Genomic DNA, 20,523 nt, shown 5'->3' on the forward strand with positions numbered 1-20,523 from the left:
GGGGGGTTTGATGCACAAACATGGCCAAAGAGGACATCAAGACGATTATTTGATGTCCAATCAGCAGCATCAAGGCAATTTGAGCCTGTTCCCACTTACATGATGATGGTTTTCTTCGGTATTCTCGTCTCCTGTTCAGTAACTACGGGGTGGAAGCAGAATGACATTTACGACATTAAAGTGCAAAAAAATAGTCACAACTCAACTAGATGCAATTATGCATTTCTAACATCTACAAATAACAATGGTCAGCAAAGGGAACTCTCTCTAGAAGTCGGTGTTCCTACCTTCGATGTGGATGGCCTGCCCGCGAGCTGCAGCAGCAGCAGAGGGGGGGGCGAGCTCGGCGCCACACTTGGCCGTCCCCAGGCGATTAGACAGCTGGCGAAAGCAGGCGATATTTTCACAGTCTCACAGATGACTCACCGCAACCCGAGTTAGAATTTAGCTTCGTGATTCAAGCATGAACTTTCAGCGCCCACCAACCTCGCACTCGTAGTGTCCGAGGTCTCTCTCCGTCAGGTTCTTTATGGCCAGGGCCAGGACGCCACTGCGGAGCTCGCTGTGGGTCTGATACTTCTCCTGGTCGGTCAGCAGCCGGCCCTCTTTGAACCACCTTGTTCATGAAGAAATAAAAGAAGAAAAGATGCTTACACGGAGGGAGGCTGGAGGTTCAAAGGGGCGTCCGGATTGAATTAAAAAGGTTTCTACCTGATCTTGGGGTTGGGGGCGCTCTGTATGACGCAGGTGAACTGAGCGTCTCCTCCGGCAACAAACGTGGCGTTCCTCATTTTATTCACGAACCGCGGAGGCACTGCGGGGAAACGGGGTAGAGAACAGAATGCGGCATTAAATAATAACAGATGGATGAGTGCAGCTTGGAGCCTTCGGTGTGGTTCATGCCACTCACTCTGGACGGTGATCTTGCCGAGAGTGCTGGCGTTGCCGGCCGAGCTTGTGGCGAAGCACATGTACTGCCCCGAGTCGTCGGCCGTCATGTTGTCCAAGATCAGAGTGCAGGAGCCGTCCGGGTCCTCGATGACGATGTGGTGGGGGTCGGCCTGCACGGCGCGTCCGTCTGAGGGAAAACACACGTTCAGCCTCAGCCCGTCGCTAAGTGGGCGGGACCGTGGCTCCCCCATCTTTAAAGGACAAGAGCGGCGTACCCTTGTACCATGTGACGGCGGGTTTGGGCACGCCGGTGACTTTGCAGGCCAGCTTAACCGTCTGCCCCAGCTCGGCTGTGCAGTTTGCTAGAATTGCATCAAAGTCAGGAGGACCTGTGGGGGGGAATTTGATGAGGATCAGGTAGTCAAAATACATTTTTGAGTGATCAAAAGCAACATTTATTGTGTGTGTGTGTGTGTGTGTGTGTGTGTGTGTGCTCCACTGACTCCACGCAGGCGTGCTGTATCGCTGCTGCAGCTCTCGGAAGTCTCTCAGCCACGAGTTCTTGATGGTCACGGTGCGGGCCTGCAAGGTGTACTTCCTCACGGAGTCCTCGCGCTCGTGCCAGATCTCGAAGGCGCGGTCGTCGCCCTCCACCGTCTCGTTCACGTCAATGTTGTTCAGCTGCAAAGGGAGAGGGGGGGGGGGGGGGGAACACAGAGAGCTTCATTCAAGCTGGTGGTCGGGGGAAGATGAGCATAAAGAAGAAGTTGTGATGGGGAAAAAAGTCTCACCTTCATCATGTTCTTAAAAACGTATGCTTGCGAGTCGGTGTCGCTGTCCCTCTTGGGCTTGCAGATTATGCAGTAGTTCTTAAACAGGAACACGTGGCGGTGGTGCCCCCTGGAGGACGACCTGATTCCCGGAGCCCCCTCCCACACTTGGAAAGGTCCCTGGTTTCAAAAGAGAAGAAGAATCCTGCATATTTAGGACATGTCTATGACAAATAAAATGATGTTACACGGTTACTAAGTGACGGCTGGCTATCGGTCACCATCACTGCGTTGGACAGAAACACCACCGACCTGTCTCATCGGCTCCCCCAGTACGTCCAGTGTGGCCGGGTAGTTCTCGATCATGGAGACGTGGTGGGTGTTCTCGGAGCGCTGGGGGAGCGCGGACACCATGGCATAAGCTTCTTCCAGAAGGCAGCAGTTCTGGCCATTTTTGGCCTTGTTTCGGATGAGCTCCTGAAGGTTAAAGGAGGGAGGAGATCAGTCATTCAAACCTCCGTGGCAGAGGAAGAGAACCAACCGTCTGCAATGCAGGCGATGACCTCTCCTCAAAGGTTTGTGTGTGTGGAGCGAGTTCAAAAGCTACCTTGAGTGCGGCCTTGTACTTCTGAATCCTCTCCAGAGGTTGCTGGAGGCTGGCGTTGATGCTGCGTACCGGCGGGTCAGCGGGGTCTGCACTGGCCTGCACTTTCTCTGTGTACTCCTACAACGTAACAAAAAGGTGAGATTTCTTTGAAGTTCAAATATTTATTCTGGTCCAGAGTCCCTTCACAGTCACGCTTGTGACAACGCATTTACACGTTAGATGAGCGAATGGGCGCTTGATGGTGAGAGGAGGGTTACCTTGAAGAAGCGGTGAACGGCCTTGTCGCTGACAGCCGCCTCGGCCCGACTCTGACCGACGAGGTAGTGGAGGTACCTCTCGAAGCCCTCCTTGTTCTTCAGGAAGCACATGGCGACGTCGTCATCCGTGTCGCAGTCGTTCAACTTCGGGAGGAACGCCCTAAAATGAAAATTGTTTGGGAAAGAACCGCATTTAGGGGTTTGAGATTAGAATGCCGATTCCGACGTATCGGACTGGTCAGTCGCGACGAGGTGAGCTCACTCGCTGTGGAAGGAGTTGATATCGTCGATGTTCCTGAAGATGGCGTCCCTCTGGCTGCTGACATCGGGCGGTGCATCGGGGCCGTCGGCATGCTTCCGGTGATGCGACGTAAAGAAGTCTATCTCCTTGACAAACTGCGACTCGCCATTGACCAGCTCCTGGATGAGTTGGCTGAGGGTTTTGGAAATACCAGTTGGTCATGATACATCCTTTAGTGACAGTATTCTGAAACTGAGTGTACGGAGGCTTCAGCTTACAATAGCTTCCTTTTGTATTCGCCCTCAGACACCTCCTCTGAGCTCGTCTCAGGGAGGTCACTCGCATCCGCAGAGAGCTGAAACAACACAGATATTTACTATAAAGTTCAAGACAACGAGTCAAAGTGGTAGAGAAAATGAGGGATTTTATCTTTAAGACGTACTTTGAGCTTCTTGTCCAGGTAGGCGGGTGAGACCCAGCCCTGACGGGACGGGGTATTTTTGGTGGGTTTGGTCCGGACCAACCACTTGAGTGGATGAGCCGAGTCCAGAACCTCCACATACTGTCCCTCCTTGAGGGAGATGGACTCTTTGCTTGCCAAGGTGGGGCTGTAGTCAGCCGTTGCCACATAGATGTCGCACATCTGAAAAATACATTCAATCCACTACGATGTTAAACCCAATCGCTGTTGTGTTTTCACACAGTTTTTTTAAATATTTTTTACAGTTTAACAAAAATGTCCCACTGAGAACTTCGGCGCATCTCACCTCTCCCCTGGCGTCCCCCTCGTCGGATTCCGAGGAGGAGTCGGCGATGAGGGAGGGGGGGCGAGAGCGGCCGTGATGGGGCGACGCAGAGGGGGTCTTGGTCTCGTCGTCACTGTCAACGCCGGGCACGCGCAAAGAAGCTGAGGCGGGGGGGGGGGGCGAAGGACGGAGGGAGGCGGTTTAGAGGAGGGCAAGGTCAGTCGTGCGAAGGGGGAGGAGAGGACGTCAGATTGAAAAAAATATATAAAAAGTGTCACACTTTGTCTAAACATTCAAACCATTACCCTAGTAATTAATTCGTATTTATTTATTTTCCGTCGTGTAAAAGGGGGGGAAAAAAAATAAATAAATCCACAACAGTCATTTCATTGTAAAAGGTAAGTATCGACATGCGAAAAAACGCTACATCACAGATAACACAGGTTATCTGAGCGCTTCACTTTGGTGTCGCTGAGCATTGATTCCAACCAGAGACTTCATAGTCACCTTAAAAATAAAAAAAAGACACTTTGAAATCCGCTTCTAATGAGCTGTTCAGCAGATTTCTTTGCTGACGCAGGAAAAGGTGATACTGGCGTCGCTTCACCTCCACATTTAGTTTACTCAAAAATGTTTCCACAGGTGACCTGTGTTTATACTTCAAACGTATATTAATTGTAAAGTTGATGCACTCCGGATACATACTGGTAGTTTTGGGCCAAGATTTCATCCACTGGAGCACTTCAAGATTCTGTGAGCTGTCTGAATAACAAATTGATGATTGGATGAGAATCGTATTGATCGGATGGCTACACTGATGGATGTAGAGGTGGTGGAGACATGATGTCCGTATGAAGCAATGAAAAGTCATGTGTGCTCAAAACATGCTGAAAAACAAGCGCTAGAAGAAAGAAAAAAAAAAGGCGTTGAAGAGTGGAAGAGCTAAAGCGCCCACACACGAAACAGCATTTCACAATTCTTGAATAATCAGAGTGGATCCGATGAATTCCTGACGTGCGATTAACAAAACAAGCGATGCATCCGACGCGTGGATGACTTCCTGCTTCCGGGCCTCTGTGAGCAGCTAGCACAGACTCCCATAGCAGCTAGCGCTTTTCAGATGCCGTGTCAGAACATCACACACACTCACACACACACACACACACACACAGGGTGACACAAGGCGTCCTCGGCATTTAAAATCACCCGAAATGGTTTGGAACGAAAAGCTACAAAGTTGCTTATCTCTGACCTTCTGTGTATATTGTTAGCTTGTATGATGATGACAGGATTACGTTTTCACACTGGCCAAAAACATGCATGCGTTTACCTTTCTACAAACATCTTTTTGTGTTTGTGCGTCTGTGTTCTAAGTCAAATGGGTTATTTACATCTGGATGCTAAATGTCACATGACTTAAGGCAAAATCAATACTCAATATTGGTTTAAAACCAGATTACCTGGTTGGGTTAAACTATACCTGGCTTGTGGGATTTAACATGGTAGAATGTACTTTAAACTGTACATCGATTTCTTTCAAAATCAAATAATTAGATAATGAATGGTCCACAACACTTACCTTGTGTGATCTTTGCTGACACCATTTCAGTGATCTGGTTGGTGAGTTTCAGGAGGAATTCCTCTGTACCTACTTCACCTAGGTACGATGCTTTACTCTCTTAAATCAAGAGCAAAGAAAAACATAAATATTACCGTATTGATTACAACCAAACATCTGCGGCTGATAATTACAAAAGATGTAAATACCACAGAGTAAGATGACAGGTCTCACCTTTTGCTCTGCCGGCCGCCTCCTCCTCCTCTGGAGCGCTGACGGTGATGTCGAGAACCCTGAGGAGAGCAAACGTTACATCCTTTGTTTCACCATGTGTCCGTTTAAAATACACTGTGCATCCATGAGGTTTTTTTTACAAGGGTGTAAACCTTAAATCTCGAGAGAAACTCACTCTGAGGCTTTGGGCTCCTTCTTTGGTTGCGGCGCTAGGAAAGAAGGGTAGAGATACGTTACACACATATATATATATAATTAGGATGGAATCCAGGAGAGAAACTTAATCTATTCACTATATTCACATATTGCTTCTAGGTGGAGGGCCTGTATGACTTACTCTGATCCACCCCGAGGTGGGCCGTGCAGATGGACTGTCCCGCCCTATTTGTGGCGATGCAGGTGTAGGCGCCGGTGTATTCTGGGCCCACGTCCATCAGGATGAGGCTGTGCTGGCGCCCCGAGCTCGCTATCTTGTACCCTTTGGTGTCGGGCTTGATCCACAGGACGTCCTCCATGGACTCCTCCTTCAGCCAGGAGACCATCGGAGCGGGGGAGCCTGAAAAAGGTCACGGGGAGCGTCGAGAACGTTTAGCGGGACGTGAAACCTTTCGGGAATTACGGAAGGAGGTCAAAACGTTCACACTGTACGCAACGGACCTTCTACTTTGACGGACAGGGTGATGCTGGCTCCTTGTTTCACCTTCCTGTTGCTGAACCTTTCCAGGAAGCGAGGTGGCACAAGAGGCACCCTAGGGTCTGAAAAAAAAAAAAAGACTTTTAACAACCGCTAAGACAAACTAGAGTAACTCTAAAGTTAGTCTGATAAATTACCTCTTTTATCTTGTGGCATAATCTCCCCTGGACCTGCAAAATATTGTTAATGGATCAGTATCTAAACTTTTTTTTTTTTTAAAGATCAAAGTCATTTGCTCTACATACTCAGAACTATCAGGCGGGCGGAGGAGTAAGCGGAGCCCGCTGCGTTGCTGATGTAAGCAGAGTACTCCCCCATGTCCTCCTTCTTCACCTCCAGGACCTCCACGGCGTGAACGTCTCTCTCTGCCAGCAGCAGAATCCTCCCTGAGGATCGCAGCGGGTGGCCATCTTTGAACCAGTATATTCTGGGTTTGGGGAAGCCTGGACGACGACAGGAATTTCAGAAACAAAGGCGTTTTTTCAGTGGGTTGAGATCATTTTTCACAGTTACAGTTAGATGGTGACTAAACTTACCCTTCACTTTGAGCTGCATCTTAGCAACAGGTGAACCTGGACTGACGTGAACGTCGTGAAGCTCTTCCACAACCTGTGGCAACTGGTCGTCTTCAGCTACGGACTCGAATGTCTCAGTTTCCCTGCAGAAGGAAGAGTTCTGTGTTTGTTGATTTTATATCAAATATCTTTAAAGCCACATGACACCCCGCGGTCTCAGTAAAAAAAAAATCACCTGGACATGTAGCCCCTGGCACTGACGTAGGAAGACGTCTCCGTGGCATCGGCGGCTGTGTCATAATCCGAGCTGCACGACACTGGTGGAGCGGATTCATACAAAGCATTACAAATTCATCAGGGACACAGTGCGTCATTACACATTTTGACCACTCTGTTGTCGACTTGAAAGAAGAAAGTGCCTCAACTTCATTTAATGTAAGGGAGAGATATTGGTGTCACGTGCAGCAGGAAAGAGCAGAATGTGCGACAGTATTGTTACAGTACACGGACAAACTGCTACATCTGACTGTCTTTTTTTTTTTGCTCTTGTAACAATATCGAAGTGAATTGAAACTTTTCTCACTGTCGACCCTGAGTTCGGCCTTGGTGGCCGCGACGCCGCTGCTGTTCTCAGCCGTGCAGCGGTAGACGCCCATGTCGGCGGGCAGCACGGCGGTGATGATCAGCTGGTGGCAGCCCTCCTGGTCCTCGTTGATCATGTAATGGTCGTTCTCCGCCAGCAGCTTGCCGTCTTTGTACCAGCGGACGGCCGGGGTGGGCTTGCCGATCACAACGCAGTCGAAGCTGACCGGATAGCCGTCCGGAACGTCCTGGCTGTGCAGCTCCGTCAAGAAGACCGGGGCGGCTGGGTAGAAGACAGACATTTGCGTTCATTTAAAACAAGGAACTTGCGTTTTTCCGTCATTTAAAGATGCCTAACAAGCATGGTGTATTGATCCCATCAGCAGCTTCCATGCTTTTCTCACCTTGGGCTCCAGCCATGAACGCAGGAGGCTGTCTCTCCTGTGTGGGGGTCTGCGTGCCGTCTTGCGTGTAGCCCATCTTTTTAATCCGCAGCTCCACTTTGAGGGGCCCCGCCTCCAGGATGGTGGTCTCCACGGGAACGCCGTGGACCGTGAACATCTCCGTGAACCTCTTCGAGGCCACCTCGGCCTCCGTCCGCGAGTCGAAGCGAATGTAGATGTAGCTGTCGTCCTCCCGGTAGGAGTGCGGGTCCGGAGCGCCGAGGTCCCCTTCGTCGGCGCTGAGAAACGGCTCCTCCTCCACGTCCGGGGGCAGGCGCGTGCGCAGCAGGCGCCGCAGGCGTCTGCCCGCCTGCCGCAGCGAGTCGTCCATCTCGCTCCCCGAGGAGCTCTCGGGCTCGCTGTCGGCGCTGTAGCCCAAGGTCAGCGGGCGCCGGCCGGACGCTTCTCTCTCCGTCCCTACCGTGACCTTGCCGCTGTGCGAGGTGACTCCGAACTTGTTGGTGACCTCGCACGAGTAGACGCCAGTGTCCTTTGTGGTGATGGCGGTGATGACCAGGGAGCAGGTGCCGTCGTTGTAGATGTCGATGTGGTGGTGCTTGCCGTCCTGCAGCGGTTCTCCGTCCTTCAGCCACCGCATCTTATCGGGTTTGCCCTCCGCCACACACTCTAGGTGGATGGTGCCGTTAGGTTCTTTGGTCTGGTCTTTGAAGCCGTCTTTGAAGACCGGCCGCATGTCCCTGCGGGCCTTGTAGCCCTTGAAGGCGGCTTGAATCTTAATGGCGGCATCTCTGAGCTCGGGCTCATCCTCTTTGCTGATCTCCATGACGTCCGCCTCCTTTGCTGGCACCGGTTTCCCATCCGTCTGCTGGATGGCGGTCGTTTCAACCCCAGTGTGCTGCACCGTTCTCTGCTCTGCCATCTTGAAATGTTCAAAGAACCTCTCGGTGGTCATGGGCCCCGCCTCGCTGGTCGCTGTGACCGTGGCCGTGCTGCTCTTCTTGAGGTAGGAGACGAGCGTTGAACCACCAGCAGCAGACTCGTCCCCGCAGCTGGAGGACACCTTGGACTCCGTCTGCTTCTTGGACACGGCGACCTGACTCTGCTCTTCTGATTTTGTTTCCACTTTCTCAACGGACTTCAGCTCCTTCTGCCCGGATTTCTTTTGGCCACCGACGACCTCCTCCGGTTGTTCAGTGATGGAGTCCAGAGTCGGCTCTCTGCTCATGCGCCGCTTCTTGGCCGACTCCTCCCACAGCTCGTGGAGATCCCCTTCTTTGGCAGCTTCCGGGGGCAGACTGGGTTGGCCCATCATCTCACCATCCTCCTGTTTTGCCTTCGTACCTACAACCACGATGAAGCGTTCGGTGTTAGCACGAGCCTACGCACGAGGAAAGTGCACCGTTTCATTTCGACGTCAGCACTCACCAAGCTGCACGGTCTGCGGCAGCTCAACAGGTTCCCCGAGGCCGGCTCTGTTGATGGCCGCCACCCTGAACCTGTAGCCGCTCCCCGGGGAGAGGTTTTCCACCACAAACTCCGTGTTGCACACGGGTTCAGAGTGCGACGGCAGCCACAGGGAGCTGTCCGCCAGCCGCATCTCCACCCGGTAGCCCAGAATGGGGCTCCCTCCGTCGTGTAAAGGAGTGAACCAGGAGAGGACCACGGACCCCTCTGTTTTATTGAGGACCTCCGGGTCCTCTGGAGGATCAGGCACGCCTGTTGATGAGGAGGGAAGCAGGCGTTATGTGCTGTATGCAACAAAACCGATTGCATTGTTCAACCGTGGTACTTCAGTATAAAGTTGCCACATGTAACATATTAGTAGGTGGAGACACGTGGTCACGTGATTTGCTCCAAACGCTTACTAATGACGGTGAGCTTGGCCAAAGAGAGAGCATCTCTTGCAGCAAATGTAATTTCCTGCTGGGGCAAAAGAGGTGCCCGTCTCAGGACGAGTCGGTAGGAGCATCCGTCGGCCCTCGTGGCCCAGAGGTCACTGGGCTTGATCTCCACGCCATTTGCGTACCAGGCCACTTCGGCCGTAGGGACGGGCTCGGTGAGCTCGACACAAAACTCAACCTTCTCCCCGACGGCGGCCACCTTGTCCTCCAGAGCCTTCACCACATCCAGCTGCCAACCTTGTAGGAAGAAAAACAGGCACAATGACATTTAGGTCTGTTATATCACGACTCGTAACCCAGTGCTAACGAAGCCGCGGATGCAACCCCCCCCCCCCAACGTCTCGAGGTCTTCCTCTGGACGACTCACGCTTGACGCAGAGCTGAGCGGATGAAGATGCCGCGCAGGCTTTGAACGTCACGGTGCCGCTGTCTTTCACTCGCAGCGCTTTCAGCAGCAGCAGATGGCGAAGGCCACTCTCAAATGTCACCATCTCAGCATTAGGGGACTCCTTGACTGGTTTGCCGTCCAGGAGCCAGCGGCAATCTTTCCTCTCGGGGCGAGAGAGGGCGCACTCGAACAGCGCCTCTCCTCCATCGAAGGTCTCTACGTTCTCCAGGCCCTGCACGATGTCAATGGGTTTGTCTGGAAAGAAATGAAAAATGAAGCTCAATTAATTGGGAGCAACTCAGCGTTTTAAGGGCGCAGAGGAGAGACCCCCCCCCCCCCTGGAGGTTGGTGCTTTTGCTCCATGTGGAGGGAAGCTCACCGTCCACGTAAAGTGAAGCGACCGAGCAGGTGGCCCCCGCCTCGCAGGAGTACGCGCCCCGGTCCTCTGCGGACACGCGGCTAATGTACAAGCGCGCCACGTTCCAGTCCTGCTCCACTAGCACCCTGCGCCCGTCCGGCTGCAATGGCCGCCCGTCTTTTTTCCACTGAGCCGTGACCGGCCGCGAGTACTGGCAGACGAACTCGGCCACTTGGTTCTCGCGCACCCGAAGGTCCTCCATCTCGCTCACCACTTCGACTGTGGGATCTGAGGTTAGGGGGGGGGGGGGGGTGGGGGGCAGGGGTCATAGGGTCAGGGCCGGGCCATTCGATGTAAGGATAAGCGACGGCTATGGAGAATGATATGTGTAGCCGTGTGCTCTGAGAGTCAACAGAGGGTCAAAAACCCCAACCATCAATTTTAAGGTTAATGGTCACAGTCACGGCAGCTGATGCGGGGGGGGGCGACCGGAAAGCTCAGTTAGGTGTAAGCGGTTTTAGCGGCTGACTGTTAGGGGGCAGGGCCTGCTGGGATGGGATGGTGGAGGCGAACACGAGTCAACAGCAGCCGGTATGCATGGTATGCATGACCTTCCTAACACGCCATTTAAAACTGCCACACAATCGTGCCGATGGTGCTGCTTTAAGAGGCCGTGGTCAACCGATGACTCGAGGAATCCACGTCACAGAAGTGTCCGGCAGGCGTGGGTCAGCACAGCCCGGGTACGGTTCCGTCGTGGATGAGTTGCAACGTGTACGTGAAGAAAAGTACGACACTCCTTTCACATTGAACAGGAAACCGCAAAACAGCGCGGAGGCGTCAAGAGACGTCGGCCAAAAAGCAGCACTTTGCCACCAGGGCTGATGATCTCCACAGATGTTGTATAGCCAGCAATGACAAAAAAAAAAAAAAAAGTCCTTTCACGTTCCCGCACCGCATGGAGGCGAGTAGGTGTCCATGCATCAGCTGCAGCTGCTCATCCCTGAAGGGTTTCTGATCGATCACAGAGTCAAATCACCAAATCCACACGTGAAAAAACGCCAAATGACCCAACCTGCATATCTTTGTAATGTGGAAGGAAACCCCTGCAGGGTTACGATTGGAGGGTCAAACTACTAAAGAGATTTTAAACTGCTTTGCTACATTCCGGAACCTTTTTGAGTAACGATTGTGATTGTGCTCATCATTGATTTACGACTTCGGGTCTGTGGAGTACTTGGAGTACTCAAATAAATCTGTGATTTTTTTACTGTGATGCTGCACCCAGAGGTATGTTTTGATTGCATCAAAGCATACGGCGTGAAACTATCTACAGCATTATTATTATTATTATTAATGGAGAAACAATGCTGCTCATGCATGATGAAGCACAGAAATGTGAAAAGTAATTATTCATCAACTTCAAACCAAAAAATAATTCATGTTACAAGAATTTGTTCACATTTAAATTGGTTGATGCCAGTAATTAAGTAGTAAGCAGAGGTAATTAGCACATTGTGAAGCCAAACACAATGTATTGTAAATAAGCTCTGAATAAAGTTTTAATTGTAGGATTACAGGATGTGCAGGCTGTGCCGCTGAGAAGGAGTATCTTCACAGTGGGGTACCTTTGACTAAGAGCTTGGCTGCTGACGTTAAATCGCCCGCTTTGAACGTGACCGCGCCGGTGTCGCCCGTGGCCAGGTTCTTTAAGGTGAGCGTGTGCACGTGGCCGTGGCTCAGCTCTATCGCACTAAAGGCGCCGTCCTCCAGCGAGGTGCCGTCCAGCCACCACTGCGCCTGGCCGGGTGCCCTACCCGACAGCTGGCAGGAGAAAGTTGCCCACTCCCCAACAAAGACGTCGACGGCCTTAAGACCGCACACTATGAAGACTTCTTTCGCTGTGGAGTGAGAAGATGCACAGATGCACACACTGAACGTACTCATTGTCAGCAACATACGAAACAGAAACAGACACATCACATTGAAGACATTCACGCTAAAGCAACATCCTAAAAAACAGACCTACCGCTCTACAAGGTAAGAATACCTTGTAGGATACAGTCAGAATTAAACTTTAATATTGAAATAGGCTACCTTGCACTGCCAAAGAAGATGTGGTTAGCTGGTCTCCTGCATCGCAGGTGTAGTAACCACTGTCCTCGGGCTCCAGGTTCCGCAACGAGAGCTCTTGAACGCACCCTTCCTGCCTCATCTCACACTTCGCACCGGGCTGGAGGACTATGCCTCCTTTCCTCCACTCAACGCGGACACCTGGCTTTGACAGCTCGCAGCGCAAGGTGACGTCATCGCCCTCTACGGCGTCCAGGTTCTGGAGCTCCTTGTGGAAGAACACTGGGGCCCCTGGGTCAGAGTTTAAAAACGGGACATTGTGCCATCAAACTTCTCTGGGAATGCCGGACTAGGTTTGTGGTCGAGGGGAAGCGGAGGTTCAAGAGTGGTGGGGCTCGCGCTTTACCTTCCACAGTCAAGGTGACGTCACACTGCGCATCTCCGGTGTCACAGGTGTACGTCCCCGAGTCCTCGGGCACCGCGTTGCGAATGCGGAGCTGGTGGAGCGCTCCGCTGCTCCTCGGGTCGTACTTGAGGCCTGCTCGGATGGCCACCTTGTTTCTGCTCCAGGTGACAGTGGCCTTGGCGTCGGAGACGGTGCAGGCCAGAGTGACCGTTTCTCCCTCTGCTGCCACACAGCTGGGTGGCTTCTCTAGAATTAGCACTGCAAGTGTGGGAAAAACCCCCAAAAACTAGATTTAATAATTATAATACGTTTTTCTTTTCATCCCTGGAACCATTAAATGCGGTCACACATTTTACAGCGTGAATACGCAACTCAAAGTTGAATCAGAAATATAAAAATTAAGCATTAAACTGGAGCATTTGATCAATGTCTCCGATGTAAAGGGGTTTATCTCCTTTTATTCCGTCTTCACGTTAACATCTATCGCCAAAACTAAAGGAAAATAATGGAAAAGCCGTAAAGGCGAAAGATGTAAAAGAAGAAGGTGCCGGCGTGTTTCCGCTTGGTGGTCGATGGGAGACCGACGCGAGGAGCACAGCTCTCTACCTTTGGGTTTCTCCTCCACCTGAAGACAAGCCACGCTCTTCTCTCGCCCCACCACAAAGGCGACGTCCCCGGATTCATCTGTGGTCACCATCTTCAGGACCAGGCGGTGCACTTTGCCCTGGCTGCTCATTTGATTCAGGTCGTTATTTTGGAGGAGGTTCTCCCCGAGCCACCATTCTCCGCTCGTCACGTCGGAATGAGACAACTCCACCTCAAAGACCGCGTCCTGCCCGGTGGCCACCGTCATGTCCCGGAGCTCTCGGACGAGGCGCACATGCTCTGAGGGTGAATGGCATGATGGGAAGTCAGGGACCGGATCTCTCTCCCCCCATCTCGGGACGGCCTCGGTCAGTTCGTTTCCATTACCGATAATGTCATTTTAACGGTTTGATCTCAGGAAAATCGATGTTTAACTCTGGCTCAAACCTCCATTAAAACATCTAAATCACTTTGATGCCTCAGAAATAATAGTAATATATTAGAAGAAAGAAGAAAAATAGACTGGAAAAGTGTAGCCAACATAGTGTAATTGACATAGACGAGAAGAAGCTGCGTTACCTTTCACCGTCAGGGTCGCTGTCGTCTTCCTGTCTCCTGTATCACAGGTGTATTCGCCGCTGTCCTCGGGGCTCAGCTTGCGTACCACCAGGCTGTGAGTGGCAGCTCTCTGCTCCATCGAGAACTTCCCCCCGGCGGCGAGCACGGACGAGCCCTTCGTCCAGGTCACCTGGCAGTCGGGGCTGGACGTCTCGCAGGACAGGGTGGCCTCGTCTCCCTCGGCGGCCCTTTGGCTCTCCAGCTCCTTCGTGAATACCACCGGCGCCGCTGCCAGAAAGGAGCGTTATCAATTAGGAGGAGTCATTTCAGACGAGTTCGACGCCGACAAGAGGCTTCAAACGGAGTAACGACGAGGCCGACCGGTTTGTATACGTCACCAGGACGACGCAGAAATACAATATCTGAATTTTTTAAATCCTATTCTGTTGTCAGTCATTGAGTGAAAGTCTATGTAGCGCGTCCAGTAGTAACGTATACAGCTGTGGAAGGATGAACTCCTGCTGTGCATGAGGACACATTTTATTCAGGGTGACCATTAAGGAATTTAAATTCTACAATGAAAAGTGCATGAGGATTGCCAGTTCAAAGGAAAGAACACTGAACATGCATATTCTGTAAAAAAAAAAAAAAAAAAACAACATGTCAGATTTGATACAAATACAAAATTGAGTTTGTAGGAAAGTCAGTAGGAAGTGAAAAGAACATTAAAATAAGAAGAGAAGTTAAGGAAATCCCAAGCATCCGTGTCGGGGCTTTTTGAAAAGAAACAGGGGTTTGTCCCTCGAGGAGGTTGATAAGAGACAATTCTACAAGTCCAAATGTCACCGGAGAAGCAAAATGACCCAAAATGACCCATTCTCATCCAGAGGAGTAAAGTGCATTTCCCCCTTACCTCTGACTGTCAGAGAAGCGGTGGAGGTGTGGTTGCCCACCGTGAACGTGACCGTTCCCGAGTCAGCCGTGGTGACCCCTCTGAGCGTGAGGCTGTGAACGGGACCCTCGGACTTGATCAGGTTCATTTCATTGCTCTGTAGCGGGACGTCCTGGAGCTTCCACTGAGCCGGAGGCGCCTCATCGCGAGAAACCTCGCATTCAAAGTGAACGTCTTCCCCCTCGTGCACAACGCAGCTCTCCAAGAACTTCAGTATGCTAACCTCCACCTCTGTTTGACGAATACATTTCAGCAGGTTTTTTTTTGGACATGTACATAGTTGGAGTTGGGCGGATTGTGATCAAAGTGTGGTTAAAAGGATGGAAAAGAGGAAGTTAAAAAAAAAACGTTAGTTGCAAGTGAAGGGTGCGTCAATGTTTGTGAAAAGAGACCAGAGAGGCACCGAGGAGGAGGAGGAGGAGGAGAGATGAAGAACCAAGCCACCAACCAAGAGAGGTTTTTGAAAAAGGATGAAGAGCAAGAACACGCGTGGGATGAGAAAGAATAGCAGTCAAGATGACAGCAAAACGGGATTTTTAAGATGAAAGATTGACGAGTTTCATGGGGTGGACTCAAATATTCGGCTCCTACCTACCCTTCACGGTGAGGACGGCTGAGGTCCTCTGGAAGCCCGTGTCACAGGAGTATTCTCCCGAGTCGGCTCCCTGCAGCCTGTGGATGGCGAGTTGGGCCGTGGCTCCGTCCCGTTTCAGGTGGTACTTGCTGCCGGGGGCCAGCGTCCTGTCGCCACACCTCCAGACCACGCTGGCCCCCGGCTTCGTGGTCTCACAGCGGAGAACGGCGCTCTCCCCTTCCTCTCTTTCCAGGTTTTGCAGCTGGGTTTTGAAAAGCACCGGCTGGGCTGCGGAGGGGGTGGGCGATAGACATTCAGCAGAAAGCCCCCCCCCCCCGCCCGAGGGAAAAAGTCGGGATACATAGACCACAGCTACGGGTTGATCACACGCAATGAAAGAGGTGCCTCAACACTATGTACCTTCTCCTAAAAACACACGTTCAACAAGCTTTAGCCGGCATTACCCTTCACGTCCACCTGTGCGCTGCTTCGATGGGCGCCGCCGTCACACGTGTAGCTACCGGCGTCCTCTCGGTCCACGTCGTGGATCACCAGCCAGGCCCGGGGGCCCGACTGCCTCATTTCATACTTTGCGCAGGGGCAAAGGCCGAGCTCTCCTTTCCTCCACTCCAGAGGAACGCCGGGCTTAGAAAGCTCGCACCGCAGGGTCACGCTGCCCCCCTCGTCCGCCGTTTGGCTCTCAAGCTCTCTGGTGAAAATAACCGGGGCCGCTGATGAAGTAAAAAAAAAAAGGGGCGGAATTTGTAGAAGAAACGAGGTGAAAGAAGAAAGAGAGAAAAAAACAGCAACAAGAGGCGTCGACGCGGGTCTCCGTCCTACCCTTCACCACCACGGAGGCGGAGCACATCGTCTCCTCCCAGCAGCACGCGTAGATTCCCGCGTCCTCGGGTCTCGCGTCCAGGATGCGCAGCTCATAAGTGGATCCCGCTTGCATCACGTGGTACTTTTCTCCGCAGCTCAGCGGTCGATTGCCCCTCTTCCACTGGACGGCGAGCCGCGGTCTAGAAAGCTCGCAGCGCAGAGTGACCGCGTTTCCTTCCTCCGCCTCCTGGCTCTCCAGGTCTCGAACGACCGCCACGGGAAGGACTGCGGAGGGGGGGGGGGGATTGACCGGATGAGACGTCGGTGTGTGTGTGTGTGTGTGTGTGTGTGTGTGTGTCGTTGCAAGTTTTAAGGATTCCCAGGTGAAGATCACAGCAGGCGGGTGAAAAAATAAATTCATAATTTTCCACTTACCCGACTCGGGTTACATTTTTTTCCCAAAAGCGAAGACAAAAACACAATTAAATAAGATCAAGAAAGACAGCCAACAAGAACAAATGTGCCAGACTATTTCAAAACCCTCACATTATGTCCCAAATCTGTAGCACAGGCTAAAGGCCAAAAATCTTCAGAGAATCACCTCCAACGTTCATCTCTTGCCTCGTGTATTTGACATGGAAATAATGCACCATGGCAGCAAGCGGTGACCCTGCCAGGCCTTCAGCGTTTATTACGAACGAGCGAGCAGACCTTAAATCGTGCCCCTCACAAGCACTTACACGCTCATGTGGAGGCTTTAAATAAGCCGGTTATGAATTGCAAAACAAGATCCTGTCCATAGGGGGAGATGGAACGTGTGACACAGCATGGACACACACACACACACACACACACACACACACACATCTGCAACCTGAAAGATCCGATAAGCCAGTGAGAAATAATGAGGCAAGAACACGCTTGTCAAAGTTATCTAACTTTTCCACAACGAAAGCAAATGAAGTGTTTCAGGAAGAATAAAAGTGTAACACAATATTTCTCCTGTTAAATCCATAATCAAAGTGATGTAATCTGAACAATGGATTGTTCCAAAGACACATCTTTATTCATTTGCCGTAGAGCTTTAAATCATAAAGCCTCCTACCTTTGATCTTGAGGCTAGCCGAGGTCTTCTGGTCTCCACACACACAGCTGTAGTCTCCGCTGTCTTCTGCCTCCACCTTATTGATCAGGAGTTCATTCGCACAGGCCTTCTGCTTCACCTGGTGCTTCTCTCCAGACTTCAGCAACTCGGTTCCCTTCTTCCACTCAACAGGTACTCCGGGCTTAGAGAGCTCACAACGCAGCGCGACGCTGGCTCCCTCCTCGGCCTCCTGGCTCTCAAGCTTCCGTACGAAGCTCGGCGGCAATGCTGTTGAACCCGAGGTTTCATTTCATGTCAAAACGGGACGAAATGAATAGTAAAAAGGCACCGAAAATAAACTTGTGCTGCATGTATGCACACAACATAAAAGGCTTCCCAATAAAAGCTAGTTCATCCATACCGTTGACTTTGACTGCTGCAGATGTCTCCTGGTCTCCACACGTGCAATAATACGCTCCACTATCTTCAACCTCTAGATCCTTAATCCGAAGCTCACAAGACGTCTCCTCCAGCTTCATCTCGTACTTTTCTCCAGGCTTGAGAACTTCAGAGCCCCTTCGCCACCGAACACCATCAGCGGGTTTCGATAACTTGCAGCAAAGCGTCACGGATTCTCCCTCCTTCTTCTCCTGGTCCCTGAGCTTCTCTTCAAAATTGGCCGGCGGGGCTGCGAGAGAACGACACGGCAGAAAACAGGGCGTTGCATATTTTATTGTTGGAAGGTCACGAAGGATGAAAAAAAAAAAAAAAAACGATGGGAGTTCCCTTTTGAAGAAGGGTGACCGAATCCACGGCACTCACCGTCCACCGTCACCTTCGCCATGCTCTTGGCGGTGCCCACGTCGCAGGTGTAGATGTCGGTGTCTTCCTCCTCCAGGTGATGGATGGTGAGGGTCAGGGCCTCCCCCATCTGGGACATCTCATATCGACCCCCCGCCGCCAGTTCGGCGTGACCTTTGAGCCAGGTCACGGCGGAGGCGGCTTGCGCGGTCTGGCATCGCAACGTCAGGGAGCCCGTCCGCTCGGCCCGGCTGTCCACGAGCGCTTTGGTGAATTTATGGATTGGCTCTGTGAGGCAAAAGATATATAAAAATATAAATGACACCGTATGAGACTGCTGGGACTGATCTACGATCAGAAAATAAGATCTTTTCAGGGTTACCCCGGATTTCCAGCGTGGCTTTGGTGGTGGCTCCTCCCACCACTTCACAGCTGTACTCTCCGCAGTCTTGAGCCGAGACATTGCGGACGGTCAGCGTCGAGATTTTCCCCTCTTGGCAAATGTCGTACTTCTGGCTCCTTTTGAGGGCTTTGCTTTCCTTGGCCCACTTCACGGCGGAATTGGACTGCGTCAGCTCACAGGTGAACACGGCGTCCTCGCCTCGCGCAGCGCTGACGTTCTGCAGTCCCTTGGACACGGACGCAGCTCGGCCTGCAAAAGGAGATGGTCGCATTTTTTGAAAATATCTAATCTACTCTTTTTTTTTGTTTGTTTTTTTGACCTCTGGAACACGCGGGCTTACCTTCGACCGCCAATGTCGCCTTGGAGCTCAGGTCTTGGATGTTGAAGGCCACCTCGCCGGCGTCGTCGGGGACGACGTCCTTCACGGTCAGCGTGTACTTGCGTCCTTTACTGGTGACTCGGAAGCGGCCTCCGCTTGCGACGGCGTGGCCATCGAGAGTCCAGGAGCACTCGTCCGTGCTCTCGCGGGATAATATGCACTCAAAGCTACACGAGTCCCCCTCATTCACCTCAGCTGACTTCAGCCATTTGGTGATCCCGATGCCGATCTCTAAATTCGGTGGCGGAAAAAGCGAAAATTGGTGACGGTGCAAAACAATAGAACCGCACATCTCAAACAACGGTACCCACCTCTTACGGTGACCTTGGCTTTAGAAACCTCAGTTCCGAGATCACAGCTGTACTCTCCGGCATCGTCTTTGGTGACGTCCTTGATGATGAGTCCCAGGGACTTGCCGGTGTGCAGGAGCTCATACTTTGACCCGGCCTTCAAGACTTGACCCTCTTTCCTCCACGTGGGAGAAACCCGCGGCTTGGAGGCCTCGCACGCCAGAGTTATCATGCCTCTCTCCTCTCCTGTGACGTCGTCTAGGGACTTGAGGAACACGGCGCGCTTCTCTGGGGGAGGGGGGGGGGGGGGAATTGAGAGAATAAAGTGGCTTACACGTTCTCAGCCCCAGGCCCTCCTGGTTCTTACCTTTAACCCGCAGCGTCGCGGACTCTTTCGCCCCGCGGACTTCAAAGGCGATGGTCCCTCCGTCCTGGGGGGCCAAGTTCTTCAGGGTGAGCCTGTGAACCTGTCCGTCGTGGGCGATGGCGTTGACCTCGTTGGTGAAGAGCACCTTGTCATTCAGGAGCCACCGCGCCTCCTCGTCGGCGTAGTTGACCTCACAGGTGAACACCGCGTCGCTGTCTTCGTCGACCTCCGTGTCCGCCAAGTGCTTGGTGATCTTAACGTCTCGCACTGCACAGGGGGGGGAACATGATTCAATGCAATTCTGCAGAGAAATTGCCTTTGTGATGAAAAGGCGGTGGTCCATGCTTCACCTTCAACAGTAAGTGTCCCTCTGGTCTCGGCAGGTCCAGACTGACAGCGGTACTCTCCACTGTCTTCCTCTGTTAACCCTTGAATGGTGAGCTGAGCCCTTGTAGCGTCTCGCTTCATGTTGTACTTGCCCGACGCCGACAGAGGCGCCTGACCTCTGGACCACGTGACCTCTTTGGGCGGGGCGGAGAACTTGCAGGTGAGAATGGCGGAGCTTTTCTCCTTCGCCTTGACGTCTTTGATGGGCTCCGCGATCTCGAGCGGGCGCTCTTGAACGGGGGGGGGAGGAGGAACGCGCGATCAGGACTGCGAGCAGAATTGTGCAGGCGGTGGCTCCTGTAATCAGGGAGGTTCAACTCATTTACCTTTGACTGTGAGCTGAGCCGAAGACTTGCTCTTCCCAGCGGTGAACTGCACGGGTCCGCTCATCGATGCTTTGGTCTTTTTGAAAGTGAGGCGGTGCATGGTGCCCTCTTTCTCCATTTCCACGTCAGCGCCGTCCCGCACGGCGACTCCATTCAGAGCCCACGTGGGAGGTTTCACCAGCTCCATGCTGATTTCGACTTCAAAAACGGCCGCAAAGGGTTCTGTCACCTCCACCGAACTAAGCTCCCGCACAATGCTGATCGACTGCTCTGCAGGGGGCATTAAAAAAAAAAAAACACGTCAAGGATGTGATTTCATAAAATAAAGGTCCTGTTGGTATTATAATTAAGAACAACACCGACCTACTTT

At 52.1% G+C, this 20,523-nt stretch overlaps 1 protein-coding gene across 8 annotated transcripts in view; it reads right to left on the reverse strand.

The window, feature by feature from the left end:
• Window positions 1-20,523, reverse strand: part of obscnb (obscurin, cytoskeletal calmodulin and titin-interacting RhoGEF b) — a 34,958-nt gene that overhangs the window by 2,090 nt on the left and 12,345 nt on the right. The window contains exons 26-74 of one of the 8 annotated variants that reach the window (XM_037457327.2): window positions 20,154-20,423; window positions 19,791-20,057; window positions 19,441-19,707; window positions 19,095-19,361; window positions 18,745-19,014; window positions 18,384-18,653; window positions 18,023-18,289; window positions 17,622-17,888; window positions 17,222-17,488; window positions 16,135-16,401; window positions 15,759-16,025; window positions 15,316-15,582; window positions 14,682-14,951; window positions 13,790-14,056; window positions 13,232-13,510; window positions 12,626-12,883; window positions 12,244-12,510; window positions 11,775-12,047; window positions 10,168-10,434; window positions 9,768-10,043; window positions 9,365-9,637; window positions 8,925-9,215; window positions 7,500-8,840; window positions 7,097-7,378; window positions 6,749-6,830; window positions 6,535-6,656; window positions 6,244-6,441; window positions 6,136-6,168; window positions 5,962-6,060; window positions 5,642-5,860; window positions 5,480-5,513; window positions 5,305-5,363; window positions 5,092-5,190; window positions 4,218-4,274; window positions 3,534-3,673; window positions 3,209-3,409; window positions 3,045-3,121; window positions 2,788-2,958; window positions 2,526-2,685; window positions 2,269-2,385; window positions 1,974-2,138; window positions 1,683-1,841; window positions 1,395-1,572; window positions 1,167-1,280; window positions 911-1,078; window positions 712-814; window positions 487-616; window positions 288-381; window positions 100-142 (exon numbers count right to left, since the gene is read on the reverse strand). In XM_037457327.2, coding sequence (XP_037313224.2) covers window positions 100-142; window positions 288-381; window positions 487-616; window positions 712-814; window positions 911-1,078; window positions 1,167-1,280; window positions 1,395-1,572; window positions 1,683-1,841; window positions 1,974-2,138; window positions 2,269-2,385; window positions 2,526-2,685; window positions 2,788-2,958; window positions 3,045-3,121; window positions 3,209-3,409; window positions 3,534-3,673; window positions 4,218-4,274; window positions 5,092-5,190; window positions 5,305-5,363; window positions 5,480-5,513; window positions 5,642-5,860; window positions 5,962-6,060; window positions 6,136-6,168; window positions 6,244-6,441; window positions 6,535-6,656; window positions 6,749-6,830; window positions 7,097-7,378; window positions 7,500-8,840; window positions 8,925-9,215; window positions 9,365-9,637; window positions 9,768-10,043; window positions 10,168-10,434; window positions 11,775-12,047; window positions 12,244-12,510; window positions 12,626-12,883; window positions 13,232-13,510; window positions 13,790-14,056; window positions 14,682-14,951; window positions 15,316-15,582; window positions 15,759-16,025; window positions 16,135-16,401; window positions 17,222-17,488; window positions 17,622-17,888; window positions 18,023-18,289; window positions 18,384-18,653; window positions 18,745-19,014; window positions 19,095-19,361; window positions 19,441-19,707; window positions 19,791-20,057; window positions 20,154-20,423 — 10,579 coding nt within the window. The remainder of the gene's footprint in view (window positions 1-99; window positions 143-287; window positions 382-486; window positions 617-711; window positions 815-910; window positions 1,079-1,166; window positions 1,281-1,394; window positions 1,573-1,682; window positions 1,842-1,973; window positions 2,139-2,268; window positions 2,386-2,525; window positions 2,686-2,787; window positions 2,959-3,044; window positions 3,122-3,208; window positions 3,410-3,533; window positions 3,674-4,217; window positions 4,275-5,091; window positions 5,191-5,304; window positions 5,364-5,479; window positions 5,514-5,641; window positions 5,861-5,961; window positions 6,061-6,135; window positions 6,169-6,243; window positions 6,442-6,534; window positions 6,657-6,748; window positions 6,831-7,096; window positions 7,379-7,499; window positions 8,841-8,924; window positions 9,216-9,364; window positions 9,638-9,767; window positions 10,044-10,167; window positions 10,435-11,774; window positions 12,048-12,243; window positions 12,511-12,625; window positions 12,884-13,231; window positions 13,511-13,789; window positions 14,057-14,681; window positions 14,952-15,315; window positions 15,583-15,758; window positions 16,026-16,134; window positions 16,402-17,221; window positions 17,489-17,621; window positions 17,889-18,022; window positions 18,290-18,383; window positions 18,654-18,744; window positions 19,015-19,094; window positions 19,362-19,440; window positions 19,708-19,790; window positions 20,058-20,153; window positions 20,424-20,523) is intronic. The other 7 variants (XM_037457330.2, XM_037457329.2, XM_037457328.2 and 4 more) reach the window with 7 other exon arrangements.

The sequence above is a fragment of the Pungitius pungitius genome, chromosome 15 (genome assembly GCF_949316345.1).
Source record: "Pungitius pungitius chromosome 15, fPunPun2.1, whole genome shotgun sequence".
Taxonomy (NCBI): Eukaryota; Metazoa; Chordata; class Actinopteri; order Perciformes; family Gasterosteidae; genus Pungitius; species Pungitius pungitius.